Source organism: Gasterosteus aculeatus, chromosome 7 (assembly GCF_964276395.1).
Source record: "Gasterosteus aculeatus chromosome 7, fGasAcu3.hap1.1, whole genome shotgun sequence".
Taxonomy (NCBI): domain Eukaryota; kingdom Metazoa; phylum Chordata; class Actinopteri; order Perciformes; family Gasterosteidae; genus Gasterosteus; species Gasterosteus aculeatus.
Window position 1 is genome coordinate 26,961,569 of NC_135694.1, and position 26,001 is coordinate 26,987,569.

General features: G+C 42.8%; 1 protein-coding gene across 11 annotated transcripts in view; it reads left to right on the forward strand.

Annotated features, from left to right (window-relative positions):
* Positions 1-26,001, forward strand: part of LOC100174895 (glucocorticoid receptor) — a 43,570-nt gene that overhangs the window by 13,387 nt on the left and 4,182 nt on the right. For 5 of the 11 annotated variants that reach the window (XM_040182573.2, XM_040182574.2, XM_040182575.2 and 2 more), the window contains exons 3-10: positions 15,230-15,399; positions 16,393-16,419; positions 17,013-17,060; positions 19,941-20,057; positions 21,750-21,992; positions 22,961-23,105; positions 24,372-24,502; positions 25,839-25,996. In XM_040182573.2, the coding sequence (XP_040038507.2) occupies positions 15,230-15,399; positions 16,393-16,419; positions 17,013-17,060; positions 19,941-20,057; positions 21,750-21,992; positions 22,961-23,105; positions 24,372-24,502; positions 25,839-25,996 (1,039 nt within the window). The remainder of the gene's footprint in view (positions 1-15,229; positions 15,400-16,392; positions 16,420-17,012; positions 17,061-19,940; positions 20,058-21,749; positions 21,993-22,960; positions 23,106-24,371; positions 24,503-25,838; positions 25,997-26,001) is intronic. The other 6 variants (XM_040182578.2, XM_078106788.1, XM_078106789.1 and 3 more) reach the window with 2 other exon arrangements.

A 26,001-nucleotide genomic window follows, 5' to 3' on the forward strand; every position in this document is an offset into this window, starting at 1 on the left:
CAAAAATAGGCACAAGTAGCTCCGTCTTAGATGCGTAGAGATTGAGTCATGGTTATAACTTTATAACAACAATGTAAAACCCACAACAAACACTCTTTAACAGGGTAAAACGCTACGACAGCAACAGCTTGTGACACAATTTGTAACACTAATTGTACATTTATAAAAGTTACGCCACCAAACTGGATGCTGGGTACGGCTCACATCAAGAAGTAACTCTGTTGCTACATGAATACACCAGAGATGCACCAACACAACTTATGCCCAAGAGGGGAGCTGTTTGGAGGGTTTTTGGTTTTGGAAAATCCAACATAAGATCAGAAAAAGATTTATTGCAAAGCCTGTCGAGTCTAGCAGCCACAACAAGCTAACACGCTAACTAGCTAACACGGCAACAAGCTAACATGGCAACAAGCTAACTTGCCGGCCAGTTGCGAGCGAGTTGGCCAGCGAGCAGCAAACAGCTATTCAGGTAGCCGGCGGCCTTTTTCAGTGTCAATGAATGAATGCATTTACTTGAAAACGCTATACCGTCACATACCGGGATACCGTCAGAATCTTTGTAAATAGCATCATTTGGAATTTTGACCATACCGCACAGCCCCAGTTGGAAGTATTGTACTGAAATTGGTTCATTTGAAATTACTCACTGAAATGTCTCACTGATCAGCAGCTTAGTGTGCATGTAAACTGTTTAATGTGCAGACAAATATGTGCTGAACTGCAATTGTGTGATTGAAATGCTCTTCGATTAGCAAATCTATGAAACATTTATTGTAGCAAAAAAAATTGCTACATTAGAGAGTTGTAAAACTTGCGTTATCCGATTTATAAATGTCTAACTACTACTGTATACTGATGTGTATAGGCATCTGCAAATGTATATCCAGTGTGTGGTTGATCCAATTTGTAAAAGAACAAATTTCCAATTCTTATCCCAAATTTGCAAGTGTATTAAGATTTACTAACATTGACAAAACCTCAAAATGAATATCCTATTATTGTGTGAGAACTTTTTTGCTCTTGGGGATCATTTACTAGACCTCTCGATTAGCTCTTTCTACATGTGATGTTTGTGACTGCCATTGGGCAGATCTACAAAACTGAAGTCTCCCTACATGAACCCACTGAAAGGCTTCCCTGTATTTAACATGAATCCCGGCTATTTTAACCAGCAGTGTCCGTGAACATGTAGCTCTCTGTGACCCAGCTACGTTGAAACTGAGGGTGTGCAAGCTGTAATTCTGCCGAGGCACAGTGACGACAGGGCAGTAAATCTCCAGACATTTGCAAACTGCCACATGAACTCGGAGAAGTGTAGCATAAGTCCACATAGAAAGAGAGAAATGTCGCCAATAATATCTATGAGCACAAATACAGATGTGTTTACACATATACAAATTGCCTCACAGTTGTTAATAGTGGTGTGGAGGGTTTTGTTTTTACGTTTACAAGTTGGATTACACCCTACAAGTTGGATTACACCCACTGGAATACTGGATAGCCTACATGTTTACAGAGCAGAGTAAACATTCACATATCTCTGTATGCAATTAGAGATTCCTCCACCTGCAATTCTCATTCTGATCACTGGGATAGAGATACAGGTACTCAACTCTACACACATATTCGAAACTAGTTCTGCCACTATATACTGTACTTTTGCTGGGGGCTTCATACATGTCTCTCACAGTTTGACCTTGGCTAACTCTTTCAGCAGCTTCCTGAATTTATAGGCTTAGGCCTGATCCCCTTTCCTCCTGCTGCCACCATTATCCTTTTGGACCAACAACTGGAGGAAATGCTGTCATACAATGAGATATAAAAGTATTCAAAACCTGTATGTATTACAGGAAGTCCCTGTGGGTTCTTTCTGTGCTAAGTAATGGCACCCTGCCTGTTTGCTAAGAATTTGGACAAGGGGGATTTACAGCTCCTCGTATCTGGTTTTTCATGTCCTTTTGCTCGATGCTAGACAGCAGCGTTATGTAAGACTGCAGCAGCAAATCTTCTGAGGTGTGGCGTTGGTCTGTCCAGAATACCTCAAAGAAACCGCACTGAGCTGCCATGAAGCTTCTTGTAATTATGGGCGGCGCGCAGGGCTGGGCGGTATGGCCATAAATTCATATCACAGTATTTAGAAAAGTTCTGGCGGTATCCCGATACGGTCAATGACTCTATTGTTTTCAATTAAACACATTGACCCCGAAAACGACCGCCGGTCATCGCTCGAAACTGGTCGGCTTGTTAGCGTGTTCGCTCGTTAGTGATCCTGACACTTGTTAGCGTGTTAGCTGTTGTGGCTGCGGACCTTCCAAAACTGAAAACCCTCCACCTGTATCGCTCTTTTCTGTCTTTTCATGTAGCAACGGAGTCTCATCTTCTTGTGATAGCGTGCGAGCTGTACCCAGCATGCAGTTTGGTAGGGTAATTTTATAAATGTACAATTATTAGTTTGTCGCAAGCTGTTGTGTTGTGGTGGTTTACCCTGTTACAGAGTGTTTGTTATGGGTTATTCATTGTTGTTATGAAGGTAGAACCATGACTAAATCTCAACACGCGTGAGACATGTAGCTCCGACCGCTGCGCACGGAATGAGGCGTAAACAAAAATTCAGAGCAACGGGAGTCGATGCGGCCCAAAACCGGTAAGTGAAAAAGTCACATCTTAGTGAAAGGGTTGAAATGGTATGCCGCCCAGCCCTGGCAGCGCCTGCATGCAAATCAAGGTTACGTAGATCATACATAAATATTTGCTGTATTTGTTTAATTAGGCATATTGCCCCCGAGGATTCTAGTGAATTACCACCTACTGTGTAATCATAATAACCGCCGTGTGAGAGTTCAGTGAGTTGGGCCCTTGAGTTGCACCTTATGACACTGCATTCCTCGAGTCATTTTCAACTGAACCCGGTGACATGAACCTACAAAGAGACTCGTTGGACACTATTCCTGGTTTTCCGGGTGCGGCGTGTACTAATTAATGCTTTGCTGGTCTCACCGGTTTGTCAGCGCTCCAATGACAAACAACCAAGGGTCAAGGTTAGCTGCTATTTAACGGTGTAATGATGCCAATGAGCGCGTGATCTTAGGCAGTTACTTACAGTTCTATCCTGTAATGTTTGTTTATAGCAGATATTTTAATTTCCTCTCATGGCTTGAAAAACAATGTTTAGGTACGATTAAGTCAGCTGTCTACAGTCCTTCAATGGTAAATAACACAATGTTAGGCTACTTACATTGCTTCACAGCACATGCATACTGAGACCGTAAAGCCTGAAACACATAATACCTTATGTATTATGGACAGTGTGTGTGTGTGTGTGTGTTCTTAACAGTAGAATTCACTTAATCACCTTTCAGCAAAAACGAATCAACTCAAGCAAGCACATTTTCCGTTCAATCATAATGACTCATCACGGGACACGTGTGAGAAATCTCAGGTGCTGAGTTTGAGGGTCACAAACATGTTCACATTGAGGCCGATATCAAATTTTTGCTGCCGAACGACCAACAGTCGTTTCAAGTGCAGCAGAAGGAAGTAGAGGCAGGAAACCAGTTACATCAGATAACGTCTGTCCTGTATGTGGCTCTGCCATCTGTTTATGGAAACAATGAAAGATCTTAAAAGATGTAAAAGGGTTGTTAGTTTCAGAGAATCATCTCGCTAAGATCCATGTGGTATGGCTGTAAATATAATATAATGATATGCATATATCCTATTTATGTATTAATAGGATTAAACTATATATATATATATATATATATATATATATATATATATATATATATATATATTCATTCAATTAAATGAGATGAGTAAGTGTGTGGTACTGTATGTGGGCCTGTGTGTGTGTGTGTGTGTCACGCACACACATTGTGACCCAGCCAGATTTTGGGGAATTTGCCAACTGTCTCCTGATTCCAGGGAGACAAATTGCTGCTTGTTCCTTCTGTGAGAGGCGTCGTTGTGGGAGAAGAGGAGAAGAGGAGGAGCCTGTCAAGCTCCACTGTAAATAGGTCACAACCCAGCTGGGCTTTCTTTCATTCTCTCATTTATCTCACTCTTTCCCCATATCATACTTCTTCTTCTTCTTCTTCTCTTTTACTCATTTCGTTTTGTTCGCAGCTGACATAATTTTCCCTGAAACCCTACATTTTTTGTTCTCTTTGTTTTTCTCTGTTCCCTCAGTAAAGTGGGCCAAGACTTTTCCCGTGCAAGACGCAGCTTTGGTTGTGTACCGCGTGGCAGTATAAACATATCCGTCCATGCATTAGAAGTCCTCCTCCAAGACAGTTGTTTGGGAGGAAGGTTTCCTTTTTGAAATGCGGTGTGTTGTTTGCGTGTCTTGTAACAATTACATTGAACTGAAATCTGTCATTTACAGAAGTACAAGCGTTTGATTTTCTCGCTCGGATGTTTGATGAAAGATGACTCTGCATCAGCCAGTCACACTTTGAGTTATTCTAAGTCGACGCTATGGATTAGCAGGTTTTTAGTAGTAAATGAGAGGTCAGAGGTCTGTAATGGTTTCGCACGCATCATCTTGACACACTTAATTAGGGAGAAAAACAAACACTGTCTCAGTGCCCTGTAATTTTGACTGGTCCCTTTTTGAGGCATGTGGGTTGCATGAGAACATTGTCCATTGTTTAAATGATAAGTAGCTGCTTTGTCATCTATCTTTAATGGGACAGTGTTAAGAAACCACAGCAAAGGCAATCCGACACAACATCCACTACCGAGGTGAACTGACATCGCAAGATAAAGTGCAGCTTGAGAGAAGAAAAAATGGGCTTGACTTGACTTCCATCCCACCTGTTATCCATTAAAGTACAGTCAAATGGAAAATTGAATTTAAAAAAAACAATAACATAGAGCTTGTCAGTTCCCCAAACAGTTTTCAGATCGGATGCGGTAGTGGAGTAGGAAGTCTTTCCTTCAATAGATCTTTTCTCAGCTGCACTCGGACGCTCACCCCTGAACCCTTTGCGGACTCAATGCGCCGTTGTGACTGCTCCATTAGTTTTGACCCGTCTGGGAAATAAGCTACTTTTACCACTAATGGTTTTGTTTACCTCCATTGATTCAACGGATGACTCTTTACACAGCTGCAGCACCGCCAGGAGGACATTTATCTGGATTCACGAAACTCTTGACATCTGCTCTTCAAGAAGCCATCAGCAATTGAGGGTCTACACCAAACCATTCATGTTTTTATTCTGCTCCAGTGAACATGTACTGTTGTTGGCAGAGGCAGATGTAATTCCCCCCATACATGCTGTTGGAGGTGTACCTGTGCTGGTGTGGTCTACAATCCTAATGATGGGAGCAGAAGCAGATCATCTTATCCACAGATCCTATCTAGCTCCTTATCCCTGCCCGCTGTTTCCTTGGTCACACGTCAATGAGTTCACCTAAGTGAAAGCTGACGTCTGGAGGATCCTTCTCCCCCTCAGACAGGGCCAAAGATCAGCGCCGAAGCTCATGTTCCACCTCCTAAATCACACGACCTGTTGACATATACATTTTGATTAATTGTGTCCTTCGCTGATTTCCTCATTTCCTTTTACCTCTCCGTTTCCCCTTATTGTCAGCGCTCGCTGTCGTAGTATGAGGTCTTTACAGGGAGGGGTATTTATAACAGCTCAGCTTGTGAAATCGGTGAAAATAATTGTGCAATCTAGTTCTTTCCCTCCCCCAATTTCTTTCTCCAATCTCATTTTTGAATGGGTTTTATTTTTTCTTCTTCCTCTCATCTCCCCGCTGCTTTTTAACATCACAACTTTCTTCATTATTTTTCTCCCTGCAAATCAGAGCGCACCCCATGTTCATACCTGAGGGAAAGAACAGAGGTGTTTAGCGTCATTCTCTAGGTCAATCATTGGCCTATATCGTCGTCTGCCTTTCTGTGTGGGTGTGTTTGTGTGATAAAAGGGTGAGTGTGCAACCTTATGCGCATTAAAAGAGAGACAGCCGAATAAAAGGCGTCCTGTGCCCGTATGGACTGCGGGTTGAAGTCTGCTTTGGTGTGACACCACCCACAGAAATGGTTCATGCTCAAGTTGTGACTACAGGCAGCTGAAAAAAATAATAAAACTCCAGACATATGAAGGTGTAATTAGTTCAGGAAAAAACACAATCTGAGAAATAATGATTAGTTTGATCTTTTTTGTGCGTTTCTGTGGTTCAATGCTGTTGTTTTTTCAGGATTTCTACTGTTCCAACCTGGCAGAGAAAACCTCTCAGGGACCTCGCTTCTTCTTTCCTGGCACTTTGACAGCTTTTATGAACAAACATTGCTTTAGGGTTTTAATAACTATATTTTAACAGAGCCTGCTTGTAATGCAGTGAGACTGTACTGTTTTTCCGCGCTCCCCGGGCACGGCTGGAGATAAATCAAATGCACATGCATTCATTTCCATGCCGTGATACAGAACAATATGTAATTGTAAGAGATGAGGAAGAACAGGTGAATGATTTTTAGTTTTCTTTCTTCAGTCCCTGCTTTTCGAGGACATTTCTCTGTTAAATTGATGCTTCTGTTTCTACCGCACAGCTTCGCCTGCAGGCCGTTTGCTTTCGCCTCTATCATGTTGAGACTGCTTACTCACTCTGGCCTTTATTACTGTCAGCTACGAATAAGTCTGTTACGAGACGACAGTGAAAATAAAGTTAATAAAAATGATAATAATCAAAATAACAACGATTTGCCATGAAGACACATTCAGTCGCCTGAAGGAAGGTCCACTCCTTCACTATAATCCCATCACTTAGGATTTTGTTTTCTTTGTAGAAATGAAATTAGATGATGATGTCTGCTTATGTGTATTGATTTAAAGCGTAGATTACAAAACAATCAACTGCTTAGAATCGGTCGGAATGATCCCGTGTTTGCCATCATGTAAGAAGAAGAAACAAGTACATCACGCGGAGAGGTGTGAAACCTTTTTCAGAATCCATTCCAGTAATGGACCGTTTGATTTTCAAGTCCTATCATCAATATCAAAAAAGCTACAATGCTCTAATATTTGAATCCAAATACAGAGATGGTCTCAACTTTTAGGCTTGAAAACTGTACACCTCCAACTGTAGTTATGCCTCAGTGAAACGTTAAAGCAGCGCAGAGGCGGTTTTTCTTTAGAAAAGCCAAATTCAGTCTGGTGGCCGCCATTTTTGCCTGCAGCCTACATACAAAATCTTACCGTAATTCGTTCAATTCCATGTTTCATGTGTTCCTTTTTGCTAAAGCCTGAACTAGAGTTTTATATTCCAACTTCTTTGGATGAAAAAATTCCTGAGTGATTATCTCTGCATTTTAAATGCCGCCACCGTCCATGCGGCCTGTTGACTCTTCGCTCAATGCACTCGACTTTCTCTTGCAAACACACACACAACTGACGATAATAACGACAATATAATATTACCAAGGGTCCAAATCTGCACCGCATGCACGTGGACTTAAATATTTAATACCTATAAAATTAGAAGAGCGGTGCCTTCATATGCAGATTCAACACGTTGCCATCACTCTCTCTGGGACAGGTTTTGGCAAAGCGATTACACTGCACATTGGTACCGCTCACGGCTCAGATCCCGCTTGCAGCCGATACCACCGCCCTGCCGTGTTGTATGTGCGACATATCTGATGAACGCGTCGCCAGCGGTGGGATGAACAAAACGAAAACCCTGCAAAACCCGCCGCGTGCTGTCCGTCACAGCAGCATCCGGAAATTTCATTAATGTGCTTTTGCAGACGCGGTTGGTGGGCGCATGTAGGTGGAACCCTCCATTAGTCAGCATTAAAAGTCCACCCGGCTCTGCCTGCACGCCTTCCTGTCTGCTGCGTGACCTGTTTTCCATCGTCACAGATCAAAATGCTGACTCGTGGCTATAAGGCAGAGAAATACGGCAGAGAATCACCGAAATGCTGAAAGCCATTGGCCCGTCCACGCTCTGACCCCTATGGATCTCAGCAGGGATAAATTACAGTGGGAAAAGATCAATTTGGGTGGAATTCATTGCCAATTCTATTCATTGGTTGCTGGCGGGCAGTGTAATGTCGATTTAATGAAATGATCCAATGGCGTCCGTTCACTCGATGCTCGCAGCCAGTAATGTTGGCTGGCTGTCGTCTCCATTTCCTCTGAAACAATCACTTATTTTGGTAAGCTGTGTCGAGCCGGACCTCGGAGGGAACAGATATTGAGTTTCAGCTTCTACTGTATTTTGTGTAAAGAGGACTGACATTCAACACTTGCCGTGTATGTTTAAACTTTTACACGTTTTAGTCCAGGAAATGTAGGCCGATCTGTGAAGTGGTTTGCTGCAGCTCCTCAGTTATTTTCCCACAGCAAAACGACTGCTTTTACACTCCCTCCTCCCTCCCCCTTTATTTTGCATTGTTGCCAGGTAACCAAATCTTTTTAAATGTCTCTTCTTTGTTGATGTATTTCCTTGTATCGCGTTTCTTGAGAAAGGGTCAGGCTTGGATTTGTTGATGAAAATCTTCCAACAGTAGGATATTGTTAGTGGACTTTATTATGGCCTTGATACATATGCACATAGCTTCGGTGACCTTATATAACCACTGTTGGTTTGCATGTTGCTGGTTCACGGGAACAGACGAGTGACGACCTGTCCTATGAATGCTATTGGGATATTCATTGGTCGTAATCAATTATACATTTGTGAAGGTAGAGACTGGTCTTTTCAGCCGACATGCTGTTGTGAGGGAGCAAGGGGAAGAGTGGGCGAGGAAGGGAGGAGGGGAAACTTTGGGGGTGCTAAGTGAAAACTAATTATATAAGAGCAGCAGGGGAAATGGGTGCTTTGTGCCCCCAGGCCCCGGCCATCTATCTGATTTAAGACACACAATGTGTCAGCAGCAAATCGAATCTACAGGGAGCAATTGAAGGTTCTCTCTCTCTCTCTCTCTCTCTCTCTCTCACTCTTGCGTATTCTATGTCTCCCTCTCTGAATGACAGTAACATTTATGAATTATTGATAGCATGAATGTTCATTAAATTGATTATTTTTTCCCTACAGTCCCCTATGATCTATCCAAGCTAATGCTGGTGCTATTCGTCACCATTTGATATCTGATATTTTTCAGGGTCCTTTTTGACGTATCGATGAGAATCATTTCCTAATCGTATTCAAGCAATCAATAGACAAAATGGTATCGGTTGCTGCCGTGGGTCCGTAATGAGCCCGTCTGAATGGATAACCTGCGGCCACTAGTTCACTCGCTGTGTCTGAGTCTTGGACAAGCTGCTCTTTACGTCCACAGGATTACATTTAATAATTCTAACTTCAGGCCGTGACTTTGGACGGAGACCTGACTCCAGACTCTGGTGTTTTGGTGACATAACTCGCAGTTAGCCACAGGTCATGAATAGACTTAAGAAAAAATAGAAAGGGATTGTGAGATGGGATAAGTTTGGTTTAATGTTAAGCATGGTCTTATTGTTGTAGAAGATAAAGAATTCGATATCCGGGATAAAGTATTGTGCTCCTGCCCTTCATTTAGCTCCCTGTGGTCTACACATTGTGGCCCAATTTCCTGTAAAGCTGCACATTCCAGTACGTCATGGCTACGCTCCAGGGATTGTGACCTCATCTCGCCTGAACCGTACCCTCCTCTGACAAGAACAGTAGAAGTTGTGTCTCCCGTTTTTGCAACTGCTCTCTATTCTCTTCTGGACATCATAGAAATGAGGAAAAGGGCCGGCTGTGCATCCTGTTAGCGCCGTTATCTCGGTCGTCTCCTCGAGGTGATCTGTGATTCTCTGCGATGTCCTGCCCACACACACGCTTTTCTCGGTCTCTCTATATATAACCGGAGCTTGTGTAGAGCGTTGAGCCTCCTGCTGGACCTTTGCTGGCTGATGCTGCACGGATGAAATCAACAGCCCAGTAATGATGTTTATATCGTAGACATGCGAACACCCACTCGTTAAATAACCACATCCATATCCGTCCCATTAAACAGGGAAATATAATCCCGCATGGACCAATCCAGGAATGACACGTTTTATCCGTATTTAAATCCCCCGGTCAACATAATTTAAAACTTGAATTGTAATGTCTGTCCTCTTCCTTTGCAGAGTGTTTATAGCACGGTGAGATCTGGGAGCCGTCCTTCCCCGGTGAACGCGAGTGCATCTACACATTAGCTGCATCATCTGCTGCAAAGACGGGGGCAGAGTAGACTGCGATAACTTTTTTATTTTACAATCTGAATTGCGCGTTCTCTGGTTCGCAGTGGAAACTGTAGTTAATGACATGTTTGCTAATGATTCTCTATGAGCATATGTGGCTGCGTGCTATAAAAACACAAATAACATGGACGGACAGAGAGCGGTGCAATATGAAATGTGAACAGATTGAGGTGATAACTGGGATGACACAAACCCTCACTTTGTGAGTGTCGGCTGAATTGGACCCTATTTGAGCATTCACTCTTCACCTCCACTCACACCTGCACAGTTGTCTTTCAGCTTGGTGAAAAAGCTGTTCAGCTGTTCAGAACATTTGCATTATAAATACAAATTAATACTAAATGATCTTGTGCACTCTGTTGTTTCTCACGGGCAACAATCCCAATTGACCTCAGACATCACCTGACAACCAGAAACTGACATGATTGGAGTGACTGCCCTTCGAGGGAGATGTAGGCAGATGGGATTGAGGTTCTTGGTGGAGTTTAGCAGGAGAAAAGGAGAGAAGAAAACGGGAAGCCATCACAAAATCACATGACGATTTCGGAAACAAGGGTAGCTTTATAACTCTGCTCCTCTCTAGCAAAGAAAGGCTCCACTCACTGATTCAAAGAGCAAATTAACACACACACACACACACGCGCGCGCTTTCTATCGTTGATACACACCGATAACACACACGTACGCTGTGCACGCTTGTCTCTGGGTAGGTGAGTTGGATAATCCCATGACTCGCCTGACTTCCTCCATACTTCCTGCCAGTCGTGACATTCGATTGGCTGACGGGTCGAGTGCAACGGGGGCGGGGGGGGCAGAGGAGGGGCGGGGGAGTGGACTATAATAATACGAATATTACATAACCTTGGCAGATGAAGGGGGGTGAGGGGAAGAGGAAGGAGGAACAGGGGGAAGGAGCTACAAGAGAGGACGAGGGCGTTGGTGCGAGAGACGGATGTGAGAGAGGAGAAGTGAAAGTAGGGAAAGGCAGGGAAATGCACAATACAGATTCATATGGCAAAGAGCGGCTTTTCTTAACGTTTTGGGTTTGTGATGCAATAGGGCTACACAGTATTGCAAAATAATCGTACAGCATTTAGTTAATATAAAACATTTCATTTTGCAATCTTTTGAGTATCGTCCTGTTTCACACATGGTTTACATGACAGCATTATCATTATGATAGAATAGCAATAGCACGCAGGCTGTGGATTATGCTCCAAGATTCCCTATAACAAGATGTAAAAATAAATATTCAACTATAACTAACATGAAATCATAACCGTTGACACGAGTGTTGCAAAACTCGATTAGAAAAAATGAAATAGATTTTATTATGTGTCTCTGACATTAAAATATATATTTTTTCCTCAATGGTGATATGTGATACATCAATAAAAGCAAGTTAGAAACCACAGTGGTTACATTGGTTTTCCCAAATGTCCACTATAACATGTTTGGCCAAGTTAGTCAATTTCCTACTCGGGTCAAGCCTCGGCTCTATGAATTTTCCCATATTCTGCTCCCACTTGTTGGCCCAAAAAAAGCTTTTATCGCGACGGAAAAAAACAACCTCTCATTGGCTCCCACTGTAGTCACTGGGATACGACTCCCCAGTGAAACAGCAGCTCCTCCCAGTTCAGACTGTCTCCGGCCAACAGGCCCTCTCTCTTCTCTGTGTGCTGCCATTTACGCTATTCCACTTCCTCACCATGTAAAATTGTCTTAATGAAGTGAACAGTTGGAAGCTGCTCTGATCCATTTAAGTAAAGTGAAAAGAACGAATGGAGAAACTGCCGGATTTGGACTTGTTTGGGGAGAAAGGGTTATGTCCGAATTGGTTGTACATTGTACACTTTAGAAAAACAGTTTGCATGGAGGTAGAGAGGATTGTGCTGCACTGAGTAGCAGGATTACTTTTTTGTTGCTTCTCTCTTGTTGGCCTCCTGACATTTCTGCAAATTCTCTCAGTGTTGACACATACTGTGTGTTCCTGTGTTCACACACAGGAAGAGGTGTTTGTAGGTAGAAGTAAAATAGCCAGCGGAGTGATTGGTGTTATGCCTGAGAGCTAAAACACTGTTCAGCATGATCAGATTTATTTTAAGTATTCTCCTTTTTACTTTACAGTGACACACACACGTCTGTGTTTTCAGCGCTTTTGGGCACATTACATTGATTTATGTATATCCTGACCCTTACGCTGCCTTAATACTTGCATTATAGGGACTGTGCAAATGTATGTATGTACCCACAAGATGGTTAAAACACAGCCACAGACGCACCATTAAAACAAACTAAACATGCAAATAAACTGTAGATTAAAAATGACAGTGCAGATGTCATCAATACAAATTCTAATGATCTCAAAAACTGCAGAGCCACGTCTGTTTAAATGCCTGAACACGCTGCACTCGGTTGGTTGGTGTCATGTGATCTCTCGCTTCACTGGCCGTTCTTTCTTTCTTTCTTTCCGGTGGCTGAGCAATCCCATATGAGCCGTCGCCGGACAAGCACTTCCCCGTAATTAGTGTGCACCGCATCTTCCCTCCAAGCCAGCTGTAGCGGCTTCAAGTTGCCGAGTAATGTGCAGTACACCATAGACCTCGTAGGGGGGGTTCCATGTGAGCGGTTTCTATAAATACTGTACTGCTGCCTTTAAACCATTAGGCAGCCATCAGCCGAAGGTCTGTAGAGGGCTAGTGTTGCAGATGCGGTCGACCCGCAGTGTGTACGGATCAGAATGAATCTGAGTAAAGATGTTTCTGTGTCGAGCAATGCGGTTACTGCGGGCGTTGATGTATGGGCGATGAGGTTTAAATTTCGGGGTCAACTGTAGGTCAGAGTTTAGAGTTTATTTGAGATTGATTTGATAATTAATGGATCCATTTTGAAGCCTTCCAGCTCCATGTCTGAATAAATCTGATTTTTTAAATGTTTTTCTTCTCAAAGGAAAGTGTCATTTTTGCAAAAGAACAAATGTGGTTATTTTCTCCCCCTAGTCTCTGTGGAACTGAATGTGTTTTGCCTCTACGCAAATCCACATTCAGATAATAACTTTTTTATTTCTACACTATTTTGATCCTTTCCCATTTATTTCTGTCTGTGGGAGTAATAAATCCTTCAATTTTTGAAAATTGGCCCGCTAATGAGTGAGAATGTTGGGCTGAATGTAATTGCGCTTGGCAATTCTGCACCATCAATGTCCACCGTAAGTGCTTGTTTTAGCCGTTAACAGGCACAGAGGGTTATTACAACCACCTTAAGGACCTTTCAAGGAAATAAAATGTCTTTCTGTACCTCCTGCTTTATCTGGTTCTTATTCTGGGAAACACAGGTGGGAACTTGAGACGTTAGGAGAGCCGAGGCTTTCAGTTGGCATTGTTGAGGTACAGAAAGCATAATCATAGGGTTTTATCAAATCTTTTTAACTATTGAAAAGATTTCATAAAACCCTAAAAAAGAGAGATTTCGGACTCTAGTTGAACTAGTTCCTCAGGTTCCTTCCAAAATGGCCTTTTGAGCTTGTTTTGGCCACTCAATACTGTCCCTATTAGTCACTCGGACACAAAAACATGGGACAATGGGCTCAACGATAAGAATACAAAAGCAACCCTTTAAGATATTTACAAAACAGTGTGACGGATGACTGCCAAAAGGGCAATCTGGCATCGCTTTCTGAATCCCGCCACTATTTGGACCGATCCGACTGTTGCCAATGATCTTGGCTACTTCAGTGTTAAGCCAGAGCTACAAAATTCTTAGCTGGAAGTCCTCCAATGCGCACCACCTCTACTCCCACTTGGTTGCACTCCAAATTACATAAGCGTCGTCTTTCTGCTGACCACGAAGCTCCGGCTGCTGTGAATGTGGGTCATGCTTTGGAAAGATAGGCGGGTATGGCTACAGGCCTTTGAGGCGCTCAAGTGCCATTTACATACCCTCCACTCTTCCCTCCCGCGTGGCAAACACGCTCTGTAACTTTACCGTCGTGCACAGAACGCGGTTATGAACAACACTTTGAGCGTCACGATGCAGAATCAGCACCCAGATAGCTACAGGCCAAAAGGCAAAGTAATTATTAAGCTCTGCGACCTGCCTGTAACGTGATGCTAACGTACATTGCAGTGACCGTGCAGCCAAGACAAACAAGGAGAAAAGTATTAAGCCCTTCTAACGCTGTTGAATTCCTGTTATGATTGCAGTGTCTGCCTAATCTGCCAAAACTAGTTTGGAACCTCTTTTGCTTCACCATAAACCCAGTAACTCTTTCAAACACTCAGTGCTTACGCAAGCTCACGCTAGCTCAGGCTAGCTCACGCTTGCTCATGCTAGCCCTTTGCCGTTCATTGGTCTCAGTTTCTTAAAAGCCTAATTATAAACAGTTGAGAATAAGAACAACTATGTGTGAGGGTAGCCAAGATTAAAACAAGGCTCAAATGTGTATTTCCGTGAGATTTAGAGTCTTGTTGCACAAGAGAGCTCTTCATAGGCTTTATCGGGTTTGACTTATTTGCTTACAGATCAGTTAGCACATCCAGATGAAGAAAATCAAATATATCAGGTTCAAGTAAGAGAGCTTCAAAAAAAAGACGACCCTCCCAGCCATATATACATTAATGCTTCTCAGAGCCTGTTTATTTGCCTGTTTGATTTTTTAGGAACCATTAAAAAAAAGTAAAGTTTAATACTTTTGGAATGACCTCTATCATTCTTAATAATCCAGCCCTTGTCCAGATTGCCGAAGAAAACGGTGATCAGGGAAAAAGCAGCACAGTCTCAACATGAATCTGTTTTTAGTTGACATATTTCCCGTAGTCTACTGGATTAGTCTACAGGGTTTTCATGTTTCTTAGCAACACAGAACATACCATGGAGGCTGCAGATAAACCAGCTCTCAGCAGCCTGCTTTGGATTTATAACAAACATCTTTGCAGCTCACTCCTTGTTACAAATCTCTCCCCCTTTCTCTCCCTCTCCAACACTTTTTCTCTCCGTGCGCATTTCAGCTCATCACCGAGAGCTGGGGAGACGGTCGGTTCTGCAGGGGCGGGCCAATCAAAGCCCAGTGGGCAGACGCACAAGATCTGTTTGGTGTGTTCAGACGAGGCCTCGGGATGCCACTACGGTGTTGTAACCTGCGGCAGCTGCAAGGTGTTCTTCAAGAGGGCCGTGGAAGGTTCGTCTCACACACACATGCCTACCTGCATCAGTCAGACATGTGCTAAAAAAAAGATGCTGAACATTTGAATGATCGTATTCACTCAAATGAACAAAAGTATATATCATTTAAAAGTGACGTCATTGGAAACATGTTTGTTTTGAACCAATGTGTGAAATTCAGACTAGATCAAATGAACTCATCCCTTCAACCGATGAGTTGTGCCCCCATCTACACCAGGCTCACATTTGCAGTTTCATGTTTTTGTGTTTTCTATACTATGCAGCCACAAACCTGTACATGTGCACCTAAGAGCAACGTTTAACACCCGTTACCTTTGTACATTTTTGTCCCACACTCTCATTTGAGTTTGAGTTTCATATATTCAACACTCGAAGCTGTTGAACAGCAATGCAGCACCACCGCTGCTTCATTTTTCCAGGCACCATAAACTGTTAATACTTGGCTGTTTGGCCTTAGTAGATCCACTTATGGTTTATTTTTTTGGGGGAATTGAGCCTTAGTCCTATTTCAAACATATCGCTACTGAGAAACTCACTATGTGCAGCTCAACAATCCTCCCCCGACAACACACTTTAACACAGTGTTGCAGCAATGCATCTGACAAACCGAAAGGAATTTATGTCAATGTATTTGTGCAATGCATTCCATTTCCCATTGCCTCTCTCCCCTTCGGTTTCTCCATTTCCTGTCGTTCTGAAGCTGTTTTCTTCCAATGGATTATTGCATTAATTAACTATTACATCAACGTGTCCCGATGCATCACTGACCAAACAAACACTGGTACTAAATGCACAGGATTTTATCACTCCTAATTAGCCGTTGACTATATAACAACTTTCATGACTGACTAAAATGCCAAGCGTTCAATTGGAAGTTTTATTTTGAAAAGAGCTACCTGCAGTACTATTGAGAAAGTTATATCTGTTATTTTTGTTTTTTCTCCCCCCCCCCCCTCTCCATTCTCCGATCGTTGTGTCTATGGTGAAGGATGGAGAGCACGACAAAACACAGATGGTAAATAAATGCACTTTCAACATATAAAGTAATAAGTATAAAAAATAATGCTGATGATGATGATGATAATGATGGAAATACTTGATTTTCCCATAACCCATTTCCCTGCATTTCTTCAGCACTGACATATGAGCAATCTGCTCAGAGAGACGCATAGCCCCTTGCCAACTATCTGTTAATGCATGCAAGTAATGATTTGGTAATTCAAGTCAGTGTAAATTGCCTGCGAGTGATTTTGTGCTGTTCAATTTCTGCTTGGAATGTTCCACCCAATGATCCTCGCAGGTGGGGAATATAGTATTCACACAATCTCAATCACAATCTATTTCTATTTAGGCCTTTTATTTTCCCTTGACCTTCATAAACCCCATAACATCTGATGTCAAAAACCACCTTAAAATGACAATTGTAGCTGATAATAACATAACACAATAGTCTTGTGAAACAATATATCTCCAAAATGTCAAATTCACAGGGTCATTTTTCAGAGAATCCAGTCGTTTTTTAAGTGTTTTTGTAATTATTTAGAAAGTAGTGTGATGAAAGAAAGGATGATTTAACAATTACAACATTCAACACCCAACAAATCAAAGGTCCAAGCAGCGATGAATGGGCACCTTCCCCCCTTCTGCACATCAGAGGTACTGCCAGGACACATTTTAGTAACTGCCTAACACAACAATTAACAAATACACATACAGGCTTTGTTGCATTCGTAAAAGCGCGCTTTTATGTACATTTGCCTTTAACCACTAATGAACCGGACAGGTTCAAATGGCATCTGCTCGCTGCGAGTCGACGGGGATTACCGCCGGCCCACTGAGCAGACACCAGTTGCAGCCCTGCGCGCTAGAGTTGGCTACGAGCCAGCCAGAGGTTCACCAACGAGTTCTGGCAGTTGCTGCCTGGCGCTTATTAACCGAGCGGGACGGGATAAGGGTGCGCGGGTATCTGCGTCATTCAGCTGCCACTTTCGACACCACAGATGGCTTTTTTCTTTTTCTGTGGTATCGGGGACTGCTGTCTCGTTATCACACCGCCGGCCCCGCAGAATAATTTCCAGTCCATTTGAAATAAGATCATTTGTATGTTTTTTTTTAAGTTAATTATTTCTGGGGTTTTATTAATGTCGGGAGACGTTTGCAGAATTTATTTCGCTGCCGCCACCGACATCGCAGGGTGCTGCTGCTCTGAAGCATCATTAAGCTGAGCTAATCATTTGCTTGATGTCCCAGATTCAGTGTTTGCTGGTGTTCAAGGTACATGCGTTTAGTCTGCTGTATTAGGCCCAGTGTTCACTCACTTGTAAGCAAACAGGAGTCAGGCGGGGTCATGCAAAACCCTGCATGATAATGGAAATAGATTATGAGTTCACTTTTAGAAAGATTTCCACGTGGGGAATGTTCAGACGGCGGCTCTGACTGCCAGCGTTATGAGTCTAACATTGAATAGAACTGTAGTCCTTAACCTTAATGCAATGGAAGATCGTGAGAGACACAAACCTGGACCTTAGTTGGAGGCCTTTCTTTTTGGAGTTAATTTGCCTCCGTCAGTCTGTGGAGGCTGGTGGCAAATTCTCTTTGGTAGGGTCATCCAATCAATTTCAGCAAACATTCCAGTATGATTTAATGCACACCAATTAAAGTATCACAAATGCTCTACTACATTGCAGATAATTATGTAACACAAAAAAAGCAATCTTCAAAAAGAAAAATATCATCAAACTGAAATGTATGTTGTTATGATGTTTATGGCCTCGCTGGCCGTGACGGCCGTCATTGGGTCTATCTAGGATGAAGTGATGCAGGAATACCAATAACTCTAAGTCTATTATTTGACATCCTATTATATAGTGCCAGCAGCCATATTGAATGCCCTTTAGTTCAAAAAGCTGCATCAAACAAGTTCTATTTCAAAGACCAGTAGCACTTTTTATGGGCCCAAAGGGCATTTCGGCAAGGCCATGATCTCGTTCCAGCCGGTGATTTTCTCAGTCTGTATTTACAGTAAATAAAGTGCAGCTGGAAAGTGGCAGAGGCAAGGAAATCAAACATGCATTGTCCACTATGAAGATCTCTGCATCAATTGAGAATACAACAGCAACAAATTTCACAGTTATCTGAGGACACCTTGTGCGGTTTCCATGGCATTATTTATTGGATCTCAATGTGAGAGCTGTGGAGATCTGCTCGATAATGAGTAATGCTGTTCCACCAGAAATAAATAACGAGTGGACGTTTCACCTCAATTCCCCGCACCTACAGCAATTGACAAACACAGGAAACTCATTTAGTCATCTAGTCATGCGGCATATTGTCTTTAATAAGATCTTGAACTCATTGTTTTTTCAGTGGAAGAACGGGTCGCGTATGTGAGTGTTGCACTGTGACGGTGTATTTCCGCGTAGTTCACATACATAGAGGCAATGCAGATTGCCTCTTAATTCGGGTATCAAAGAGTGAGAAACCCCTCTAAAACCTATCCTGGGTTGGATCTTTTTTGTGGTTGCATCTCACCGCTTCCTCTGCCCTTCGGCGCCCTGCATAGTGTCTTCGCTGCCTCCCGGGGCGTCCTCTCAGACCCACATCTAACATTTTGGAATCCAATGGTAAAAAGAAAAAAAGAATGTTCTAAAAAAAAAAAAAAGAACGCTGCAGTCTGTTTTTCGACTGTAAAGTCAGCCGCACTTGTGAACATCTTGGTCGGTGACTCATCTGGCACATATGAGGAGGTTCTAGATTTTCAGTGGCAGTTTCATTTCATGGAATTACTTACAAAGTGAAACTTAGAAAGATGACCATGGCATACTTGCCATTATGTTACATCCCATAATGAACTCAATCTGTTACAATTCGGATGTGTCAGTCCTGAGCACACTGGAGCTGACTCGTCTTGTGCTTTTTGGGTCACTGTTCCACTTGGAGTTTGGTTATGGAGGCCATCAGCGGTTAGTACTCAGCTTGCCGTCGAAACTGAAACCCTGCTTCCTGCTGCCCGCGAGTCTTTATGCAGGTCCTCTGCAGTAACTGGAGAGATGCTCAGAGAGCCGGTGGCAGTGCAGCCAGCCCGCCTTTATCTTTCAACTTGTCAACTTTTATAACTAGATACTTACCAACGGTATCTCGAAGAACATTCAGCCCCCTTTTTCTATGTTTTGTATCTTTTTTTGTAACATGTTACTCAGCTGCATGTTCAGTAGTAACAAAACTGCTCTTTTTCATCACATTCGTCTCCAACGACAGAAATGGAGCGAATCGGCAGCTTTGTCCTTTATCCTCAACTATTACGGTCATTGACATCTATTCTAATAAAGTAACCTTAATCCAATGCATCCAAACCATGTACGGCAGCATACAGAGTGAGAGGAGGAAGTGCAGATGATGTTCTACTGTAGATTCAGCAGGCGGTTAGTGTGGTAATAATATACATACAGGCCAGGCTAATCCTTCTCACACCTCCTTAGCTACCTAATATGTCTCCCTTTTTCCACCTTCTCTCATTGTCCCGCTCCTCTTTTACAGGTCAGCACAACTACCTGTGTGCAGGGAGGAATGACTGCATCATCGATAAGATCCGCAGGAAGAACTGCCCCGCCTGCCGCTTCAGGAAATGTCTTAAAGCCGGGATGAACTTGGAAGGTAAAACGCCTGAAACCATCTTCAAATCACTCCAGGCTTTTCTAAAACACTTGGAGTTTGGGAGATATTGTGTTGGCAGGGTATAGTTACAACAGGGATTTGATTCAATACTGTAGATGTTTGCTTAGTAGGTACAGAATGCAATGTAGAGCTGGAGAGGACTGCCAGCCGACACACACCTAATGAGGATTTGAAAATGAAGGCCTCCTCCTCCTACTATGGGAGGAGTGTACTTATTTCCCTCCTTCAGAACTAATAAAGGATTATCTTATCTCTTATCTTCTTTACTGTCTATTTTACTCAAACCAGCTTCATTATTTACTAAATGGACACTATGCTGTTCCGAATAAGACGTGCGATTAGTGATTGCAACTATAAACCGATAGTCACAATGTTTACTGAGGTCATACATGCGGTGAGAAGTAGACTTCTGCACAGAGGAGTCGTCCCCTGATGGGCATTAGAGGGAGTACAAGTTTAACGGGAAAATCAAGTCACATTAGGCTGTCAAGTCACCTGATGCTAAAACGATTGACACTGGGTCATACTTACTTAAATATGCACTTAAATATAATATAGAAACTGAAAATATTCCCATGTCTATAGTACTTTTAGTAGATTTATTTTCTGCTGTCCAATTATGATGAATCTAGAGTCTGTATAACATGCGTTAATCAAGCAATAGCTGTCATATTTCTCATATCAAATGCTCTTTTTACGTCACAGTATTGACTTGAGATTTGTCTGCTCGTGTTTGACTCCACTGCCACTATAAGTTTGATTTCATGGTTTATCCTAAATATTAAAGATATTACAATTAAAGAAACGGCTGAACTTGTCCAGCACGATGCCAATATTGTCTTCTGAAGGGAGGCCTTGAATGGAAGAACAGATTCCTAAATTCCAACGCTTCCTCTGGGATTGGACTCGCTGTCGGTGTTGAATGAGATGACCTGTACGTACTGCGTGTTTGTCAGATGGAGGTGAAAGTAGCTCCGTGTAGGGAGAGCCAGAAAGACGGGGAGGAAGATTTGATGGACGTCAATGCATCAGCAGACAGACTCCCACCGGAAAGGCTCTTAGTTGCCATAGAAACGCCAGGAGAGGAAATTAAACAGAGGTAGAGAGGAGGGGAAAAAAAACATGTTGTTTTTTTTCGTAGCCTCTCCACCCCGTGCATGTTTTGCACATTTAGTGGGAGAAAATGTCAAAACGATCCAAAGGTTGGTCACAGTGTAGACTTACTGTTCTGATAATGTAAAACCACTTTCATTTGATCAATTTAGGTTTTCAGAGCAAACAAGTAGCCCCGACTATTCTACATGTTGTTGTGTGCGGTAATACGTCCACACGTGGAGTCTGCCGATGGGAAAAGCAAAGTGTGTTCATGTTGGGGGTCAGCCATTAGCTGTAGGTTGTCCTTCTTTCACTAATGTTCAGTGATGATTCTTGATTTTGTGGTTGTGGTTCTCACACGCAACACAATTTCATTTACTGACAGAGAATAGACAGCAACTGCTCTATATACTACACGACATTTGACATCACTTGCGGCTGCGATTCATAATTGTTTGCAGAACTACAGGGTAGTTTTTGTTGGGTATTTTCTTTTCCAAGTAGAGTCTGTTTGAGTAACTCACTTCTCAAAAGTTCACTTTTCTTCTCCTTTTCTTCCTTCGCTCTTCACCACAGCGAGGAAAAACAAGAAGCTGACCAAGATGAAAGTCCCCGTCATGCCCGTGCCGGTCATCCCCCGGCCCATGCCCCAACTCGTGCCCACAATGCTGTCGGTGCTCAAGGCCATCGAGCCAGAGGTCATCTACTCGGGCTATGACAGCACCCTGCCCGACACCTCCTCGCGGCTCATGACCACTCTCAACAGGCTGGGGGGGCAGCAGGTCATCTCAGCGGTGAAGTGGGCCAAGTCGCTGCCAGGTAATGAAAAGGCACCTCGCCGCGTCTCGCTTTCGGATTTGGTTTTCGCTGAACATCAGCGCTCAAGCGAAGTGTGTCACTATTCCCCGCGCGGCGTTGCGACTAATGCGTAGTGAAGTGGGCCAAGTCACCGATGGAAAATGAAGTCATTCGTAACGTTTAATACATGCAGCTGGTAGAGGGAGTCACTTTTGGCACTTTTGGCACTTTAGCACGGCCTCCGGTAATCAAGCAAGCTCATCTCAATAGTGGATGTATTCAACTCTGCTATAATCTATTGAAACCCGATTCTTCTTGTATGACTTACGTTGGTACACAAGAGGATAGTTGGTGAGACGGTCGCTGCCTGTTGAGGACATGATTCCTCTTGGGGGTGGAGCCAAAGACTAACTGAGCAACCATCCAATGAGCATCTGCATTGACTGAATCTGTAATTACAGATACAGAGGGATTATTATAATGGCTTTTGAAAGAAAAGACAGTTTAAGTAAAATCCGTTTTGACGTTTGAATACTGCCCAGCTCCATTCCCACAGAAACAAAAATGGATTTTAACACACATGTTTCATGAGAACAAAGGCTCATGACCTGATAATCTCTCCAAGTATTTGCCAGGAAATTAAACCTGGTCACACATTAGATGTCTCCCTCTTTTTTTCCTGTAATCTCTCGGTGTGTACATTGGGACATCGGTTTAACTATTTCACTTTTAAGAGCTACCTTTGTAATTGTGTTTTTAATGATGTAATTACTTATGAACCTCGTTCACGTTTCTGTATGTATTCGAAATCTACTCATATATGCTTTTTTTAATAATACAGACAGAATTAGTGGCTGCAATAGTGCTCATGAAACAAGAAATCATTTTTTCCAAGTTGCAAAAACAGATTAAAAAATATATATCATCTTGCATGTTTTTAACAAAAAACAACAATATTTAAAGAGCCACTAAATGTCTGACTCTCCTAGGTTTCCGCAACCTGCACCTGGACGACCAGATGACTCTGCTGCAGTGCTCCTGGCTGTTCCTCATGTCCTTCAGTCTTGGCTGGAGGTCTTATGATCAGTGCAACGGCAGCATGCTCTGCTTCGCCCCGGATCTTGTCATCAACAAGTGCGTAAAGCGGTCACTCCCTCAAATTTTGTAACGCACTGAAAAGCACAACTAGGAAAGCACGTTCCTCACGCAGGCACAAGAGAACGCACCAATCACATAAAGGACCCGGGAGTAAATAACATTCTGTGCTGCCTCGAAGCCGCAGAGAGACGGCTCAGGTATAATTAATTCCACACACAATTACAAAGACACATTTACCTAACAAAAAAAAAAATCACTAAGAGCAGAAATTGATTGTGCTTTGAAATATTCGTGCTTGCCACAGTCTCTGTGGTCCCCGGAGGAAACGGGAAAAAGCCGAGGCTCAGCTCTCGTTTTCATGTCTGTTCTTTTTCTAGCTCTCGGAGGTCAGATTTTAAATACTTGGGGAGGAGAGAAATTATCCCATTTTATTAATGATCTTTGCCAATAATCACAGCTCTTCACATCTCCTTGGCTTTTACTTATTGTTATATGTTAAAAAATGAATGTGGGATGGTGAAATTGATGATTTAATGTAACAAGGATAGAATAGTTATTTTCAGCTTTATTCTAGGTGTGACACAGATGTGATACAGTACCATCACTTTGAGGAAGGTTAACAAGGTTACCTTTTTTGAAGGTTTTGAAGATATAATATAAAATATAAAAGCCGTTTAGCAGACAAACCCTGCTCTATGGTTGAAAAAATTCATGTTAATTGAAATGTGAAAATGGAAAAGCATTGTGTCCGACTGAAATTGAAAAGTTATTATATTATCAAATCACATTATTTTATATTATTATACCTAAAAGCTTAATTCTGTTATATTTATATTATGAAATTTCATTATTGAATTTGTATTAAAATGTTGCCCCAGTTATTAGCAGGAAATGGAAAACATTTAGTGAGGTTACATTTCAATCCCAATGTAATCTGTAGAATGCTTCCATGGAAGAATCGCCCTCAAAGGACACATGGAATCAGAGGGGGGGGCTATAAATAGATCAAAAAACGTGGAGAGGTCGTCGCCAGTAACACTGCAGATGGTCAAAACGAGTAGAGGACTCTGTATCAGGAGCTTCATTGATTTTAGGAGGTAGAAAGTAAGGCGAGGTGTGAAATCCATCGGGACAGTCTGCTTCTGTGGTGCTTCCCTGCCGGGGTCGTTTATTCTCAATGGAATAACTGTATGAGTGAGCGAGCAGGAAGTCTAATCTCTTATTTATCTCCATTCATTCCCCCCTCTGGACTACACCCCTTCTACACCTCTCCCCCCCTCGCCCTTTCTCTCCTCCGTTCAGGGAGCGAATGAAGCTGCCCTTCATGACCGACCAGTGCGAGCAGATGCTTACCATCTGCAACGAGTTCGTCCGACTGCAGGTGTCCTACGACGAGTATCTGTGCATGAAGGTCCTCTTACTGCTGAGCACAGGTAAGGAAAGACGCCCGGCGGGTTTTCTTCATCACAGCGGGGGGATCTGTCAGGTTGAATTAACAGCGTAGTGGATGTAAAGGTTGCGCGGCGTCGACGAGCCTCGTACTGCAGATATGGCGCAGCCTTGGATGGTCGAATCGCCGAGTGACGATGCTCCGAAGAGTTCCAAAGCCAACATTAGCATGTTGTCCTCTCGGATAATCAGAGGGTTTTGATCTACGGATGCAGAAAGTCGATTTAACACTTATTTAGTATACATGGTGATTATCTCTATCACTTTCTGTAACAACAGTATGCTCCACCTAGTTTCCTAAGCTTCCCTCAAGACAGTGAAAGTATATTTTTGCTTCAGTTTCAGAAATATATCAAATGCTCTGTGGAAGGTACTTAAGTTGTTTTTTCCTAGGCCAAATGTTCAGCAGTCCTCAACGCTCTTACGTTCTGCGGAGGTCAGATAAGAGTTATCAAATCGGTTCAGCTCAGCCTTTTTCAAAATATCCAGGCAAGACTGTACACAGCATGATAAGCATATTACTAAATCAAACGTCTGCCCCCGTTATGTAAAGAAAAGTCTCAGCAGAGTACGTTAGGGGGTTAGGGTGCACTTTGGGGGCGACGTGCTGGTTACGCAGAGGAAATGACATTTCCATACACATTCTTTCATTTCCATTTGTTCCCCCGCCGAGGACCAGAAACACTGACATGTCAGGACAACTGATCTGAGCTGCTTCCATCGTTTCTCATACGCGGAAGTGGAGTCTCTTATATATACTGTGTAATATTCCTGTGACGTTAAAAAAAACAATAGCATCCTTATATGGGCCATGGCAGCCGTGTGAATCGGGCAGTTTTTTTAAAGCGGTTCTACCGGCCCGATCACAATATGTGTGTTTGCAGATGTAGAGTTTGTGGTTTTCATGGAACGTGGATCAAACCACCTGTTAGATTCTCATCCAGCCCACACCAGTTACAGGGCACACTACACAGCACCTACTGACCTTTTAGTTTTGCATATTTTCCACTGCTCCCGACATCGTGGTCAGGGGGTATTTGCTTACATATGTTTAACCAGTGTCTGTGGGGGGTCATTGTTGGAGTGCCACACGCTCAGTTGATCCAGGATACAACACGATAAACAACAGACTTTTATATAAATTGGATTCCATGGAATTGAAGTCTCATAAAAGTAAATACCAAACATAAGACTCCATTTGCGTCACTATCTTCTCACACTTTGCATTTATCTGAATCTTCTCTTAGACGGGGTACCAAAGTAACAGTATCCATGATTTCTTGTCATTTGAATGTGTTTTGTCTTGGTGCGTGTGCGCAGTACCAAAAGACGGCCTGAAAAGCCAGGCGGTGTTTGACGAGATCAGGATGACGTACATCAAGGAGCTTGGAAAAGCCATCGTCAAGAGAGAGGAGAACGCTAGTCAGAACTGGCAGCGTTTCTACCAGCTAACTAAGCTACTGGACTCCATGCAGGAGGTGAG